Genomic DNA, 18,024 nt, shown 5'->3' on the forward strand with positions numbered 1-18,024 from the left:
GAAGGGGGATCCAATAATTGGTAAGTTCTACCAACACATTGAGGACCCTGAGAACTTTCCTCTGACGGATACCGATGAAATTGGGAAAGAGGACCTCAGAGTGTTCATGAAATGTCCAAAAATGTTCCGAATCCAAGACGGTTTGTTGGTAAGGAAATCCCAAGCTGGCCATGATCAGTAGGTGCTTCCTACCTCATTCCGAAGCCTGATGTTAAGTCATGCCCATGATGCGGCCACAGCCGGTCATAGGGGGTTTCAGACAACACTTGAGATCTTAAGAGAGGTTGCATACTGGCCACACATGGGACAGGACCTCGACCAATACTTGAAGGGGTGTCTTGTGTGTGCACAATTTCAGCCAACATCCCTCACACACTGTGCACCTCTTCAAAAGAGGGGGATGACACTGCCATGGTCAGATTTGCAAGTCGACTACATAGGGCCTGTGATTCGCTCCTCGAGGGGAAATAAGTACATGTTGACAGTGACATGCTTATTTACTAAATAGGTGGAATGTCTCCCAGCCCCAAACTGCAAGGCAGAAACAGCAGCTGCCCTGATGATCAACCACATTGTTTCGCGTTTTGGACTACCCCAAAGGATTGAGTCAGACAGAGGTAGCCATTTCACCAGCGAAGTAATGACAAAGATGTGGGAGATACTGGGGGTTAAAAGGAAGCTACATATTGCTTACCGGCAGCCTCTTCTGGTGCAGTAGAACGTTACAACAAAACCATTGTGAGCATCTTAAAAAAGTTTGTGGCAGATTCTGGGCCAAGTTGGGATATTCGATTACCTCTTGTCCTAATGGCCATCAGATCTACTCCTTCATCTGCAACTAAAATGTCACCATTTGAGCTGATGACTGGATGCAGGATGGTGCTTCCCCAGCATTTGCTCTACAGGACCCAAGAGCAAACATTGATCAATGCCTCCACAACTCATGAGTATGTTGAGAATTTAAGGAAACACCTTGAACATGCTTTTGCCTATGCTCAGCAAAATTTAGAGAGATCAGCCGATAGCATGAAGACCCACTATGACTTGAAGACTACTAGGAAAGAGTACAATGTAGGAGACCGGGTTTATCTATAAAATTTCCAAAGGAACCAGGCCAAACAGCGGAAATTTTTGCCTACATGGAAGGGACCTTTTGAAATTGTAGACAAGATCTCACCAGTCGCCTACAAGATCTGCATCCCCAAAGGCAGTTTGGCGGAAGGGGAAGACAAGTGGGTCCATATTAATCAGCTAAAGTGTTGCCATCCCAGGCACACTCTGCAGCAACTGGAGGCGTCCTCTGCAATCCCAGAGGGGGCCGCTCCAGATTAATAAATTTCCAACCCTAAAATATCGCACATATAGTGTTTGAAATACCTTAATAAGAATGCAAATGTCTCCTCATTAAAGTGTGAAATACCACAATAAGAATGCAAATATCACCTGATAAAAAAAATGTATATGTTCACCCCACTACATTAATAGTGTTGGGGAAATGTCTACGAATATGTTTCTGCCGCTTTTGCTTTGTCATCCTAGGAGAGATAAAACCATGGAGACTGACCAAGGAGGACGACCCGGGGACCGGGAGCAAAGATCCGAGAGGCCCGGGGTACCGCCCAATACTCCCATCAGGACCGGCGAGGAGAACCGATCGATCCACCCCTGATGGAGGAAAAGATACTGAACTTTGCCATCTGCTGAATCAGAAGAAGATGAGGCGAACATCCCAGTCTTGCGAGTTCCATCGATGAAAGATCAGAATGGCCATCGCAAGAGGTGCTTGTGGGATGTTTCAACCCACGCATCCAAGCCCTACAACATCATTGTGCATTACTGACATGGGAAACATCATAATGGCCGCCGGAAAGCATGCGGCTGGCCAGAAATCACCAGAAAGTGTGCAGTGAGAACCTGACAGACAGGCTGCCATCTTCTTTTGCCTCTGTTAGTGTTAATACAGGAGACCATTGCCAGCCCCATCCTTTGGCTGCCCACAGAACAAAAGCAGACAAAGGAATACAGAACTGTTCAACAATTCATTTTCTTGATTGTCGAAATTGCTAAAATCATGGGCATGAAACCACCAAAAAAATGCAACTTCTGGTTGGGTGTTCTACATTACTCTACTGCAGAATCCACATCAATACAATGTTAGCAAGGATCATATGCTATCAAGTAAAATCCCCTTTTTGAAAGGTATCAATTTAAGTCAGCTGTCAAAAATGGGTGCAATACCGGTGCCCGCCACTGACCGGCGCTAGCAATCTAAATTCTGACAGGAAACTTGTATTTCAGGAGCTAAACAGTGACCCTGAGTTAGCTGGGACTTCAAAGCCTTGCTTGTCCATGAGAGGTCTTCACACCTAGTATTCTCAGCAAGAAGGCAGGAAATCATGTGGTTCTGTTAATCAGATGGAGAGTGGCACCTTGGACTGATGCCCTGCTAGCAGGAAAAACCAGACAAAGGATTCCTTCAGCTGAATAGGCTATGCGGATTTTGGGTGTGAACTGTCAACACTGCTCTGGGGGAAGGCAAGGCATTTGAGCACTGAGCCAAGCCAAGTTTCTAGGGGCGGGGACAAACAAATGGGTGTACTGCAGTGGAGGCAAATGTATGTTTTATTAAATTGCTTATAAAATATTGTATCAAGCTGACAGAAATTTACAATTTGCGGATTCTTAATATGAAAAATGCACCCACAATTTGAGAAGAAGCTGGATGCTGTAGGATGTTCTGAGGCCAAGCCCTGTAATTATTAATATTGTAACATCTGTGTTTATGCTAGAGACCTCAAACCTTACTGTAATATGCCCAGAGAGGGTGTGTACCTCCGTGTCAGATTTGATGAAAAACCAATATTGCGAAACCCATCAAAAGCGCAAAATGTTGTCACTTCTGCACCCAAGCTCTCAGAAAGATCAGGGTTGAACAGAGACCTGTCGTCATTCATCTGTGATGTGTACATGTAATTTCAACAACTTGTTTATCTGGGAAGCATGTTTGGTTATGAAAAATTGTTTTTCTAAGTAAATGCTAAGGGGAGGGACTTCAGTCAAGCCATAAACATAGCATTACTCTGACTCATTCTGACTCACTACTCAGTTCTACAGTCAGAGGACAGTAAATCCTTTAACCTATCAGAATCCTCAGAGGGTTGGGCATAGAAAGTCAGCCGTCCCACCCACTTTCAAAAGACATAAAAAGAATTACTGAGACCCAGATAGGGACATTCATTTTCCACTTTTTAATCGATTTCTGCACAGCACGCTGCCCGACCATATCCAGAACTCAGACTCCAGATAGACTCCAGAACTTGAAGCAGAGAGGCCTGAACCAAAAGCTGAATCCTTCTCAGCAGGCCTCAGAATCCAGCAACCTAACCAAACTATTCAACAGCCGGGCGAGCTGTTTGATTCTGGCTAGAACCATATCCAGACCCAGAAAGCAGAGCTGTATATAGACACAGAAAGCAGAGATGTATCCAGACCCAGATCAGACCGCTGTGCAGTGCTGATGGCAGACCCAAACCAGACCACTGTGAGCAGAACCAGTGCCAGGAACTGTCTGGCGAGAGAACCGCAGCCCACCTGACCAGATCTGTGACGAGGTCCATTCCAGTCCAAAACTAGGAGTGAGTATCCAGCCAGAACTGTACAGATCCAATCTCTTAGTCTAAAGTGATCCTATCCCATCCATTTCAACCTGTCCAGAACTGCATAGAAATCGTGTGTCCATTCTGTGATTTTAAAGCTGCAAAAGTGTCATCTGTCATTCTGAAATCTTGACTTCATTTCTGAAAATCTACCTCCACAAAAACGTATCTTTTGAACCGTATATCCTAGAAGCGAGATTTAACTGTCATTTTAAAGCTAAGAACATAGGCTTTCCAAGAAACCCAATACGACATTCCAACTCCTCATAATTTTTCCGTAATCGCGATCGACGCACTTGGAAAAAGTGCAGCGAATTGCAATTTAACTCAATTTCACCACTTGTAAAAATAGCTGCTTCTTGCTTTCCACTGCTGAAATTCGTTTTCACTCTGATAATCATTCCTGAATCATTGCTAGTGTTGACCTGAACTAATTCAAAGTAGCTATCACCTACCCTGAATCTCCTATAGGGAATTAAAATCATTTTTATCATATTTTTCACTTCAATGCAACCACATTTAAAAGTATTGGGCCTGTGTTTTAAAATCATCCCTGTTTCTCTAAGCTTGCTGGGGGGAACGGGAACTGAACTGCTTTGATTTTATTCCTGAAAACTGTGTGCTCTCATTTCCATCTCTTCATATTGCATAAGGGGGGAGTGAGGAAAACGTGATCAGATTATCTCTTGTTGAAACCATATCCAGTTTATTTCTGTGCTGCATTCTTTCCATCATTGCTTTTCCTTGAAACCATACAAAGTATTCTCTGCTACCTTATACTTTCTGTACCAACTCCTAAGTAATTAAAGAATTGAGCTACTGTAATCTTATCCATTGTTGATCACTGCTCATACTCATAAGTGTGCTATCAAGTATTATATTATTCATAAACGTGTGATACATATATATTGTTTAATTTTTCCAATAAACCTGTTAATTTGCAGAACAAACCTACTTCTTTGCTCAGTGAGGTCAGGGGGATTCAAAGAGAGGGGCGTTATATAAGGGTTCATCATCCAGATTTAAGAACTTGACATAAAAATATATAAATAATGGCTTCCATTGGGCATCCCAGACTAGGCATTGACTTCGTTGGATTGCTGAATTGAAGTCACTTACATTGTATTTTATTTATTTATTTGTATTTTATTTATTTATATAGCGCACTAGGCCCAAAGGCATCCGGGTGCATCATTTAGGTTACAACACAGTATAAGCAAACAAAAGCATTTACAAAATTATATACATACGCATTTAGTACAAGACAGTTAATTACATATTTGCACAAGAGTGACCTGTAGGCTATCGCCTTCGGAGGTAGATAATGAGCGGTCTGAGTCAGGGGCAGGTCTTGGCCGGACAGCCAGGTTTTGGCCTTGTTTTTGAAGGCCTGGAAAGATGTTTCAGCTCTTAGTGGGTTAGGGAGCGTCGTACAGTCTAAATGTACATCTGCTAATATATTAACTCCCTAATTCTACCAGTACCAGAAATGTGCCCCCCACCTTGGTCACCTGGTTTATTGCATCTCCTCTCGTCTTCTGGCCGTTGCTGGACTGAGCTCTCTTCTGAGGCTCAGCCATTCATTCCTCAGCAGAGAATGAGTGCAGGGCATCCATTTTCTGACAGATGTGAAAGTAATATCAACAACAGATACTCCTTCTCAACAGGGTGGAAGGAAGATCCTATCTGGTTGAGAAAAGCTTGAGAACCTGTTCATTCCCCCGACCAAATGGGACGCTGCCGTTACTCAAAGAGGGCAGGAAAGTCACTCCGTCTGACAGCAGACAGCTTAAAATGAGCATCATAATGCAAGGGGGATGATGTGTTAAAAAAGAGCAGCAATGGGAAGAAGACCATGTGAGGCTACTATAAACCTTCTCCTTCCTTAACAGAAATGTATGTTTCCTATGTAATTATAGTATGTTAAATGAAACTAAAATATATCACACTGTGCTTGCTTGGAAGATATGACTGAACCCACATTTTCTTTCTTTTGTGATGTTCTAGGACATAAATGAGTGCATTCTTGAGAACTATGCAGAATGTTCTAATCCCAGATTATTTTACATCATCCCCTATTTTTGTGGCCAGCATCCGAAATGCAGGTGAGTGATGAATATATCTTTGTAGAGGCTAGATCAATCACTTAAAAGGGAGCTCCTCTGCATCCTTAGCCGCTCTCTGATGAAAAAGACTGCATTTTTATTGATAGTGAAATTGTTTTTGTTCATGTGAGCTCCTTCCGAAATAGCAACTGATGGGTGCCAGGAAATATCAGCATGGGAGATACATAAAAGGGATAAGTTGAAACGGTTATATGTGATATTACCAAAGCACATTTTCAGAGTGCTACATTTCACTGCAACCACAATACTGAAAAAATACAGAATTTTCTTTTTATTGTTAAATTTGGAGGAGTCTCCCCAAACCCCTGTTTTTCTTCCCTTACAACTGCCCCGCAACCCACCCCACACCATTTTAACCCCTTACTCCACTACAATGTATATATTTATTTAAAATGTGCGGTATTTTTTACCTCTGTAAAACGCATAACTCTGATTCTTTTTTGGTAAAATGACTGGATACTGTTGATTCCCAAACTACAATCTCAATCGGTCAATCTCAAACTACACCTATAGCTGCAACATTTTGAAAAGGGAAGTGACTGTCAAATGCCAAGGTAATCCCAGAGCAATGATGCCACCTACTACATGATCATTCCTCTGGGTTTCCGCCTGTTAGGGGAATGCAGAAAAGGTGATATCAAACACACAGACGCATCTGCTTCTGAACATGGATGAAGGTAACAGGCAGCTCGTTTCCACCTCCAACTTTCATCAGCCAGCCACGCCGTAGATCATGACTCCCCGATCAAAAGACTAAAGGAAGGAATGGCTCCCCTAAAATAGATCTACTGATTCCTCTGACACAACACCAGAAAATCAGGTGGAAGTCTCCACCCGATCCTCATCGTAGATGGCCCGGCACGCCGGCACAATGTGCATATATATGTGGGCATGGTTCAGTTTATTCATCATCACCAGCTGGAATTCATGAATGCATGGACATGATACATACATCCATATTCTTGTGGGGGATTACAGCACCAACTACATGGATCATGATACAATTCTCTGAAGCTGGTCACCCTATGTTGGAATGCTTCATGGACAAGCTCGGAAAAGACAGGGCAGGCAAGTGCATTTCAACAGAGAGACCTTTCAGGAACAGCTCCTTCCCTGGCACAGAAGGTGACAATGTACGTATTAATCTAAGGGCTCAGCTTAACCGCACAAGAAGACACAGTAATCAAAAGAAACAATTAAATCTGTACTTTTTTTAATAAACATTCTGTCCCTCCTAGAAAAGAATCCTTGTTTGGAACTGACCAGGTTACCTGGTTTGGTAAAGGTTGTACAATTGCTAGATATTGTGCTACCGATTTACCAAAGAATTGACTGTCAGGCTGCGAGAGTGCAGAACGAGGCAGATAGACTGGCCTTCAAATTATCAAAGTAATACCTTATTAAGCCCACCTTTAAAACCCTTCATTGACCAATGTGCTCTGAAGAAACAATGGCCTTTTCACCATATCAAATGCATTCCGGGCAGGCAGTCACGGCTATATGCAGGAACTCATGCCAATTTACATCCTGTGCAAACTGCTATGCTAAAAACAGTTTAAGCAACCAAAATGATGCCCTAAAACTCTGGAATATTCTTTACCAGCCCAGGCCCGGCTCCAGGAATTGTTATCTGGGTGGGTCAGGTTTGTGACCGGGGTTCTATGTCACTTCATCATCAGGCATTTCAAAGCCTGCAATTTAAACAAGTTTTTTGCCCCCTCCTTCAATCTCCCCTTCTTGCACCTATTTTTACCTATAACCAAACCCCCCAGACACTTACCTGCCCTTTCCCACCCGCCCCAAAAATGTGATGAATTGGCAAACACATTTAAACGGCAGGCTTTGAAATGCCTGACGATGAAAGAACGTTGTACCGTGATCGGGGTCGTGGGAGGGCTTTCCATAGGAGAACCCTAAAAAGGTTCTTCTGTTAAGCCAGTTTCCTCTGATCTGTGATCCAGCAAAAAATGTCTTCCTAGATCTGGAAAAAAAATCATTTTGCACCCTTAAATTGGTTTAGTCTGTTAGACTGCTTTATTGATGCCGAAGCCTGGATTCAAATCCAGGTCGTTAGGACCAGGATTGACATATTCACTTGCAAGATTACTTGAATGTCCGATTAAGATGCTTGTTAGGATGCGATCCCTGGCAGATTCAAGACAAAGGGATTCCTGGGCAAGGCTGACAGATGGTCCCAGGTAATGTGGGCCATGGGTGTGGAGCTAATGGTGGGAGTAGTTAATGGCTGTCATAAGTGCAACTAATGTTACATGTTTTTTTAAGTTGTCATTGTCTAGTATTGGAGCTGTGTCTTTAGGGGTATGACTCTGACTGGAAAAACCCTGTTCACCGCACCTGGTTTTGCTCACATAAAGCGATTTGCCCAGAGTCACTCAATTTGTTCAAATGGGAAATCTGCTCTCTCCTTCCACCAACTCATGCCTTGCAAATTCACAGGCTATCCAGTACCCCTTCCACAGTTTTCTGCTCCATTTGCTCCTTTCTGTCCTTCCATAAGCTCCCTCACCACGTTGACCTTCCATTTGCTACCCACTTTATCTTCCATACGCGCCCCCATCTCCATAGCGAAAACTATTGCCAAAGCATGGAAAATGAAACTGTATACTGTAGAACCCTTAACAAGAGTCTGAGAGATTATTCCCAATTAATCATGCCCCAAGACAAATGTTGTGTACCTTTTTTCAGCATAATGCTATAACTGAGCTATAAAAGAAAACAGCACAGAGCAAAAAAGAAGCAGAAACAAGAGTGTGGCAATATCAGTTTACCTATCGTCCCTTCCCATCTGCTCTCCCCTTTCTATTCTATGCACTCCTCCTTCATCTTTCACCCCCTTGTCACCTTCCATCAGCTCCCCCTGACCACCATTCAGATTTAGAAACACTCCCACCTATCCCACTGTACCCTCACCAAGTCGTTTTGGCCTGGCTGGGGAGAATAGAGGATGATGCCACCTCCTCTTCTGCAGGGGCTGAGCAACAGGCCCCCAGTCCTTATTCCATCTAAGATGGTGTGCGCTCAACAATACCTCCCTGAATCGTGCAACTACTCCCAGCAGGCCACAGAAGAGGAGCTTGTGGTCTTGCCATCTGGTTGTGAAGGATACCCACCTCCTCGACAAATATTGAAGCAAGGAATAGGACATTTTGTTTCTTACAAAATGGCATTTTGAAGCACAAAATTGTTTTTTTTGGTTGCTATTTTGCAGCACATTTTAATTGAGTTGAGGGTGTGTGGGAGTGCTAGCACGCAGGAGAGCGTGGGACCAGGAGATGCACTGTTCAGGTTAAGTGGTTTCCAGCCTCCTGTTATCGCTCCTGGTTGTACGTGGAAGGGAGGAGAGGCCACCGCTACCCTTCCACCCCCTGGTACATACTATTTATAATATGCAATTTTCCATGATGCCGTCTTGTTTGAAATGTTTGCTTTGCTATTGAACGTCAAAATTTCGTTCAATAAATGTGGCCTCAAATTTTCCAAAGAAAGATGTGTGTGTGTCTCTTTGGCGGGCCCTGCCCCTGCGCTGGCCATCTATCAAACCATGAGTAGGAAATTGTTTGAATAGCTCATACTGCAAACTGAATCCCTTCTAGAGGCACCTAATGTTGGCATTAAACACACTGAGATTAAATGATTTGCCCAGGATTACACACGTTGGTTAAGTGGTAAAGGCAGAATGGGAGCTAAATCTGAAATGTAGGTGCATGACCACACATCTACCCAGCTCAAGTTGGTACAAATATGTACTGAAGTTTGGTTTTAAATGCCTAAAATAATTAAATCCTGAGTCTTTGCACACAAGTCAATTTTTGTACAGAATTTTAAATGATACGTATACCCCACTTACCATAGCTGCTACTCGGTATATAAAAGGACTTTAAAGTGATACAGATGATTTTTAGGAAAAAGAAATGTTATTGTTAGGAATTGTATACATTTAAATCAATGATTGTAAGCCATGAAAATTACATGTTGATTATTATTGTAAGTTTCTGTATTCAATTTTTCTCTTTACTTTTCTTTTTCCATTTATTTTTCTTCTTTTTCTTACTTTGCTAACTTCTTTTGTCAATGTTTCTAATAAACCATAAACAATAAAAAAATATATAATACTACATTTTATACAGATTACTTTAAAATGCACATGTCACACGATAAACAACCTAACAATGTGCACATCATTGTAAACACGGATTGACGAAAGAGTACTGGTGTAATTTTGTTTTGAATACTAAATTGCATGGTGAGGCCACTAATGTTTTCACTTCTTTGCAAAAGGGCCCCTGGCCTACAGTCAATTTGAATTGTTTCCGCCAAGTATTGGAAAAGTATAAACATAACATAAACATAAATAGTAAAATCATAGGCAAAATCACCTTTTCTCTTCACTTTTATACTTTGTGTCTAGAAACGTGTAAATCTCTCCTACAAATATCGATTTGGAATCCTTTTGCTTTTACCAAAAAAAATCATTGGTGGTCATTTTCCAAGTCCTGAGGAGTGGAAAAAGTGACGATAAAATTATTTGATTGTAAAATTATTTGATTGTAGCTTTATTTTCCCCATCCTGAATGGAAGCCTACATGCTTCAGAATGCAAATGAATAAGAACTTAAAAAAAATCTCATACGGACACAAAGTGAAATTAAATGCATAACTAAGTCATTGTTTCACATAGCGTGTTCTGTACCCCTATAATTTCTAATCAACCAACAATCACGCTTAATTAGTGTATCAAAAGCTTATATAATTTTAAGGAAAAAAGTGGCAGTTACCTTTTCCCATCACTAATAACCTCCTGTTTTAATTAATCTGCTTCCGAGACATGTTAAAAAGATAAGGCCTCGCTGGGAGGGCCTGTGCAGCCCTGGTTGACTGAGAGGAGAAAGGCAGAGCAAGGGCGCCCCATGGGCATTTGACCCTTGTCCGACTGATAAACCCACCTCTGATTGAACTCTGCAGGAAATATTTTGGTACCCCTTGTTTAGGTTTAACAGATGTGCACCATTTATACTTTGCTAGCAACATAATAGGAAATACTCTTTTGTTGTGTCATGTTCAAGGTTTCATGATAAATCTTCTGAGAGCCAAATGTTTATTGGGGGTGGTAGGGTGTGAAGAATTCTACAATCCGCCCCCCCTCGACTTCTGTCACTGGGGTATCCCACAGTAAATAAATACATTTTCTGGAACTGCCTAAACACCCAGCAGTTATATCATACTTTATAAACAAGACCCACAATACATATGATGTATTCTGTTTGCATGCAAACACTGTTAATGGTTACTGCAACAGTATGATATTATCAAGTCAGTATTCATCTGTTCATTTTATGAGAAGTTCTGGCCAGGCTGGCTAGGCTTCCACACAGACAAAGATACATACTATTTAGGTCAGAACCCCACTATTACGCATGCATGAGAAGAGGATCAGAAGCTGGTCCCTACTTGCTATCCTAGCCTTGATATGTTCAGGTAGGTTCTTGCTGGAACAATTCAGTGCGGTGCAGTTTGATTCCCTAGGTATACCAAACAATGCACCCACATTTGGGCATATATAATTTCACTTAGGGAGACAAACTGGAACCAACACGCATTGGCAAAGCCGACAATTTGGGCTTTTGAGTACAGCTAGGATAGCCATTTGACAGGCACTGCCATAAGGGTAACACCTGACAATAAGATGGGAACATCTGGAAACTGGTGGGAGTGCGTAGGCATATGATGGCATTGTCTGGCAAATGCCTTTGTAATACATATACACAAGTCAAAACTATTGGCGTTTTGACTGCGTGTTTTAAGATTCCAGTGTAAGGAACAGATATGAGGACACCTAGATTGCTTTAAAATCTACTGACTGAAAACACACATTGTTAAGATATTTTTTATTGCAGCAGGAGCTCATTTAGAGAGTCAACTAAGTCATTAAACACTCAAAATCATGCTTAGATATAACACAAGCAGGCCCAATACAGCACAAAGTGTGATGTTACTTTGTGACAGAGCTAGCTCAAAGAATACCTAAGAAGGTATATTTCAGCAGGGAGGGGACAGGTAGTTGGTAGGAATACCATAGGGATTAACATGACAATGGATGGGTAAACAGCCAAATGCATCCATATAATATGGGTCCTTCATAACACCCTTTCTCCATCCTATCTGTGGTCCAATGCAATCTTTCTGGCTTTCACCTAGTAGCCTAATTCAAAGCCTTACACCAAGAAAGTTTTTGATTTTACTACACTCTGCCCTCCAGAATTAAATTGTTCTTACTACCAATGTTATTGTTTCACTTATACTGAAGTAGTTTATGCAGTAGAATATGTACTTTTAGTGTAATTTGTAAGGGCCCTCAGTCTGATGAATGCAAGTCTTTGAATCAATCGTAACCACTGTGATTGCTTTGGTCAGGCTTCCATACCGTTGTTTGCAAATCAGCCATGGCCTCCCTCCCACTAATGTAAGCAGCTCTGCCCAAATTGCTGGACCACAAGGCCTAACAATTAAGCAGTGGCTTGTGTTCCAGTAAATGTGATTTGTCAGGGTCCTCAGCCGTTTATGCATCTACTGCCAAAACCTGTGTCCAAGCATCATCACCTGTCATTTATTGTCTGCTACAATTAACCATTGTACTAAGCATGATGGGAACAACAGTTATATTCCCACACCAGAAAAAAGTACTTTAAATTACAGGAATCCACTTGTTAGGTATGAAGAAATAGCTACCTTGGAAAGGAGAGATTTGAAATGTAAGATCAACAGTACAGTTATAAAAAGCAACACAGGATCTTGGGTAGATAGTTGTAGGCTGCCTGCTTGAACAAGTGTGCTACCTTAGTTGTGTAAATGGCCCTCCATCTCCCTGGCCATTTTTGCTTTCATGGCTGTGGGGCATACATCATTGTCCAGGTCAAGCAATGAAATCCTGGCCGGGCGTCCTGCAGTACAGCCCTCAGAATACTAATCTACCTGCAACCCTCCTAGTTCCCCTGGGGTCCCAATGGTAGTTAACACCACTGACAAGGCCTCCTTTCTAAGGGCTTAAGGGGGGGCTTTGGAGGGGCCTGGCCCCCATGGTCTCCTGCTGGGGGCCAGGCCTGTACCAGCCCCTGAGAAAGCAATAGAGCTCTCTCTCGCTTTTCAGGAAACTGCAAGCAGAGCTCCTAAAGGCTGAAAGAGGAATTTCTGAAGAAGTGAATGAGTGCAGCCATCTCAGTCAAATCTGACTAGAGCCGTGGCATAGTGACACTGCTCCAGCCACACACACACGCACACACACAGACACACTCCCACACACTCACACACACACTCGCACACACACACACACTCCCACTCGCACACACACACACACCCCCACACACTCCCACACACTCACACACACACTCGCACACACACACACACACGCACACACACACACACACACACACACAGTTCCCTGTGCCCTTTCTCCTCCTTTTCTTTCTAAAGAGTTTGTCACTATGCCAGAAAATTCCAACCTTGACCATGAATTCTAGACCCCCTACAGCTCACTGTATAATGTCGTCTATGCAACTTCCACCGAACGTACAGTTATTGAACATCGCGTACATACCCTGTTTGTACTTTACTCTTGTATGAAAGTGCTCAGACATAACTCTATGGAACTATATCAAATCTCTAAAAAGTAAATACATAATCACAAGTTGAACTCCACACCTTGGCTGTACTGAGACAAACACAGGCTTAGCTGTGAATGAGAAATACATGAACACACGTTTTTTTTTTTTTTTTTATAATTTGAGAATTGATGAAGCACTAATATGTACATCATGAAACATGAGTTGGCTAAGAAAGTTTGGAATTTGGATTGGCCCTTTGCCACGAGATGTGATAGACTACACCAATTACCATTGCATTTTTACCATAGGCTGTATGTTAACAATGGTTTCGTTCCTTTCGCCCATTTGGATTAATAAAATACTGACAATTGGAAAATGTATATTATTCGTTCACTTTCCTAATGCCAGTAGTGCTCTGAAAGAAAGTAAAGGTACACTGCTGATTCAGCATGGCAAGTGCACATTTCTCTTGTAAATTGAGTCCAAGAAAGGTGGCCATGTTGACTACAAACGGCTTTTGTGTGTCAGTGGACTCTGCACAGCAGAAAGTAATAGGGTTTGTGCAAGTATCTGGATGCCGGTGATTCAGTTATTCTCTGTATGTGCTGGCAGGTGTGCCTTTGTATAATCTACACACTTTCTAGGGCTCGTGGTGTGTTATGAAAGGAAGGCTTGTTCGCAAACCTAATTCTCATTTCCTCCTTGCCCATCACCATCCTATCTGCATATCCCACCGTGGGACAGTTTCGGTAAACACATGCTCAAGCACAGGTAAATAAACCTCTGCAGTTTTCATTTCCTCTATATTCATTTTCATATTGGCAGTTCTCAATGCAGCCTTGCCTGCCATTGTCCCACCCTAACTCAACTGCAGTGCACCAGAGCCTACTTCATCACAGACAAACAAATGCTGCCATTGAAGGTCCCTATGCATCAATTCTCCCAAAACTCACAATAGCACCTGGCCTGCAACAATCCTGCACACATTCTATTGTACACTGCATTAGTCAGCAGGATCCTGCTCCCCATTCAGTCTTCTGCATCCCCAGCTTTGAAACATGGAGGAACTGTCGCAAAATGTTTCCCCAGCGTAAGGCCTCCTGGAGCATTAGTCCTCTGAGTCCATATTACCCAACATGTCTACACACCTCTCACCGGCCCTAATGGATCTTCCTACCCACTTCTCCAGTGTTCCCAAAACACCTCACCTTATTTGTCCTGCACTTGCCTTTCAATTCACTGTTGAATGTCTGCATGCATTTTATTTGTTTGATTAACTTTCTTATCTTTTGTGCTGTTTCTTATACTTTGTCGCTTGTTTCTTCCTTCCGCCCCTGCCCTTTCTATCCACCACCCTTCTCAAGTCTGCTCTCATCATTTGTATATGTTTCTTCCGTGACAATTCATCTAGTAGGGTTTACAATGCACATGTCACAGTTCCATTTACTGACCATATCTAGTCAATATTCCCCTCTTCACATGCTGAATTGCTTCAAATAGAGGCATCTTTCTTCTGTGTGTTAAGGAACATCTTCTCTTGCTGTTCTGTTAGTGTGCTTGGATTTAGAGTGTTCAGTGAAAAGCATGATCTATTTCATGGCCATCCTCAAGGGCCCTTTCTCTAGCAATTGTGTTTTGTTTTTCCTCAATGTTGTGCTCGTTTTTCCTCAAGGCGAGGTTGAATGAAGCGTGCTTACTTGATTTCCTGTCTTCGTGAGTGATAGTGTGATATTCTGAATTATGATGCTATGGACTGGAAGGGATGTTGTATGGAAGCTGGTAGTGAGTTGCTCGCAGTTAAAAGGCAGGGATTGTTGCGAGAGGATCCCACACAGTAAACCAATAGATGCTGTATCCATCGCCAATATGGATACTATTGATCACGGACACCTCATGCACCTCGCGTCCACAGTTGTTGGCCTACAGTGATCAACACCTTCTGAATATCCTGTGTAGCACCATCTGTCATTACTTCCACTGTTGTTCTTTGCATCTTCAATCTCAACATTAAAGCTCAGAGCCAGTAACTAAGTCTTTGCACAATTATTTCATTACCATAACAACAGCCAGTCCCTTACTACAACATTCACTACTTCATGCACAGAACGTCACAATTCTCAGCTCAGCCGCTATGCACCATCTTCATTGGCAGGTACCAGGGCACATTCTCACTTTACAATAGTCCTCACTACCTGAGTCACACTCCCCATGTATTCCCAATGTCCTCATCTCCACTGACCAAAACCTCTCAACATCGTTATGCTCTTGACACCACATTTAAAGTATCGTTCCCTCTTTGTCCCACTGTATTCTTCCCACACAACCCAGGTTATCCCCTTATGTTTGTTACATGAAAACCCACGAGGATGAACTGCACCAGGGTAGGAAACCCCAGTGAAATATTCACTCACTACAATATCTTTATCTCTACTCCCCACCTCTTCTCTCAACCATGACCAATGATGCCCTCTTTCACCCACACCCACCCTTTCCAAATCTCAAGCACCTTGTAGTCTCTTCTATCTGCACCTGGCACACTCATAACCCTGTAGTTATTCTACTGCCTTCACTTTGCTTTGCACCATTTTACTTGCCACCGTTCTCCAATCGACAAGCTTCTCAAGAGCCCCCTTTGACCTCTAGAATAACAAGCATCATATGTCTATGATAACATATCACATCTGCTCACAGCCCTTTCCACTCTGTTATCATCAATACTTGGTGGGTACTCCCACAAGAACTCTTAATTTGACCATATCAGTCCTTTCAACTACTGCCCCATCTCCATCATCAACTTCTCTTCAACTAACTGCAAAGGTGTATCTTTAGAAGACTCACCCATAGCCTAGCAACCATTCACCTCTTCATCCAACTACTATCCGTCTTATATAAATTCCACCCAATCAATATCACTCTGTCTCACTTATGCAACCTTGCAACCTTCTCAGCTCACCTGTCGCAATCGAAACTCCATCTTCCCTATCCTCTACAACATGACCTCCGTCTTTTTCCACGCTTGACCAGGACATACTACTGAAACCCTAGCCAGCTTAGACATCTCAGGATAATCTGTTTGTTGATTTCCCTCATGGCTTGGTTACTGGTGCCTCTCCATTTCCAAGTGGTTTACCCACTCTGTGCTTATTCTCTACCAATAGGCATTCCCTACAAGTCTTGTCTCTGTCACCATCCATGTACTCTTATCTTCCATGATGCCACAATATCTTCCTTTGGTGTCTCCTTTTGCTGATAATACCCACTTCTCTGTTTCCATTTCCAGTTAGGCTGTCTTCCTCTATGTCCCAGCCGGCCGCTCCCATCTAAAGGCCTGCTGCTTGATACTGACCCTGGCAGAAGGAAAGATCACCTACTTTCCCTCTACGCCCACAATGGACCATAAGCACTTCTAGCTCCGTATCCCATGATTCCACTAACCAACCACACATACAACCTCAATGTTCATTTGGACAACCATGCATGACGCTCAGCATTTGCCTCCTCAGCGATCACCTCTACTGTTTACCATTTATTCAGCATATGGTAACTTCTATTTCGCTATGGAATGTTTATGTTTAAAAAATATTAAGTTACATATCCTTCTTGGATCTCTTCTCTTTTTCTACTTTAGCCTAGTGATGCCTCTGAAGATGGCCACACGGCAGAAACACGTTAAGCACTAAAGCTCACATGGCTCTGTGGAACTTAATGTGGATTAAATTGTGAATAATATGTTAATATCTATCACTCAGACTGTAATAAACACTATTTTATGAATATATGATGAGCTTTTATGATAGGTATGATAGGTTATTTATAGCGCACTTAATACCCAGAGGATTCTAAGTGCAGACCAGGTTGCTGCATGTCCTCTTGCTTCCAAGGCAAGCACGTTGCCCCTGAGCTTTCCTCCCGAGAAATCACTATAGCAAAGACATAATGATGTCATTGACTTGAGCATGGGTGGCTTCATCGCCAGATAGGAGAGCACTGTTCCGACATAAAGAACCCTCGCCCATTCTCTTACCTACCAGCGTAGGCCCTCATCAATGCACTCATCCTATGTCACCTAGATTACAGGACAGCCTCCTCAGCAGTCTCCTATCCACCTTCCCTTTAGAAAGAAAGATGACTGACTCACTGTTTACCAAATAGCCCTCTATAAGTCCAGCATCCCTGTAGTCCTGTCCCTTCACTAGCTTGATCCTCCCTGCCTGGTCTTGCCCTCTCACAATATGCCAGCAGGCAGGCTCTCCGATCCCAGATGCCTGTTCACGGTGTCATTCCCAATCGCACCGCCCTTACCCCACTCCAACTGCAGATCGAGGTCATCCTTCCTCCCAGTACTCTGAAATTAGAACATCGACCCTCCACCTCGAGCTCAGAGTGGTACTCGCTCTGCGCACCAACAGGAGAATTGTGAAACCACATCCTCCAACTTGAAGGGCTCGCATTCCCCATTGGCACCCATCACTAATGCATCAGTGAATCTCTATCCCTTCTCAGGACCTGGATGAACTGTGATATCTGGACAACCTTCGCCTCTGAGTTGCTGCCCATCCATAGTGTGGCAGCTGTAGGCTATTTTTGATTAAAAAAATTAAAAGAAAACGTACCAATGGTTGCA

At 42.8% G+C, this 18,024-nt stretch overlaps 1 protein-coding gene across 1 annotated transcript in view; it reads left to right on the forward strand.

Annotated features, from left to right (window-relative positions):
• Positions 1 to 18,024, forward strand: part of UST (uronyl 2-sulfotransferase) — a 1,214,931-nt gene that overhangs the window by 982,731 nt on the left and 214,176 nt on the right. Inside the window, exon 6 of the mRNA XM_069606670.1 lies at positions 5,664 to 5,761. Within this exon, the coding sequence (XP_069462771.1) occupies positions 5,664 to 5,761 (98 nt within the window). The remainder of the gene's footprint in view (positions 1 to 5,663; positions 5,762 to 18,024) is intronic.

Source organism: Ambystoma mexicanum, chromosome 4p, assembly GCF_040938575.1.
Source record: "Ambystoma mexicanum isolate Mex_15411 chromosome 4p, UKY_AmexF1_1, whole genome shotgun sequence".
In the NCBI taxonomy this organism is placed as follows: Eukaryota; Metazoa; Chordata; class Amphibia; order Caudata; family Ambystomatidae; genus Ambystoma; species Ambystoma mexicanum.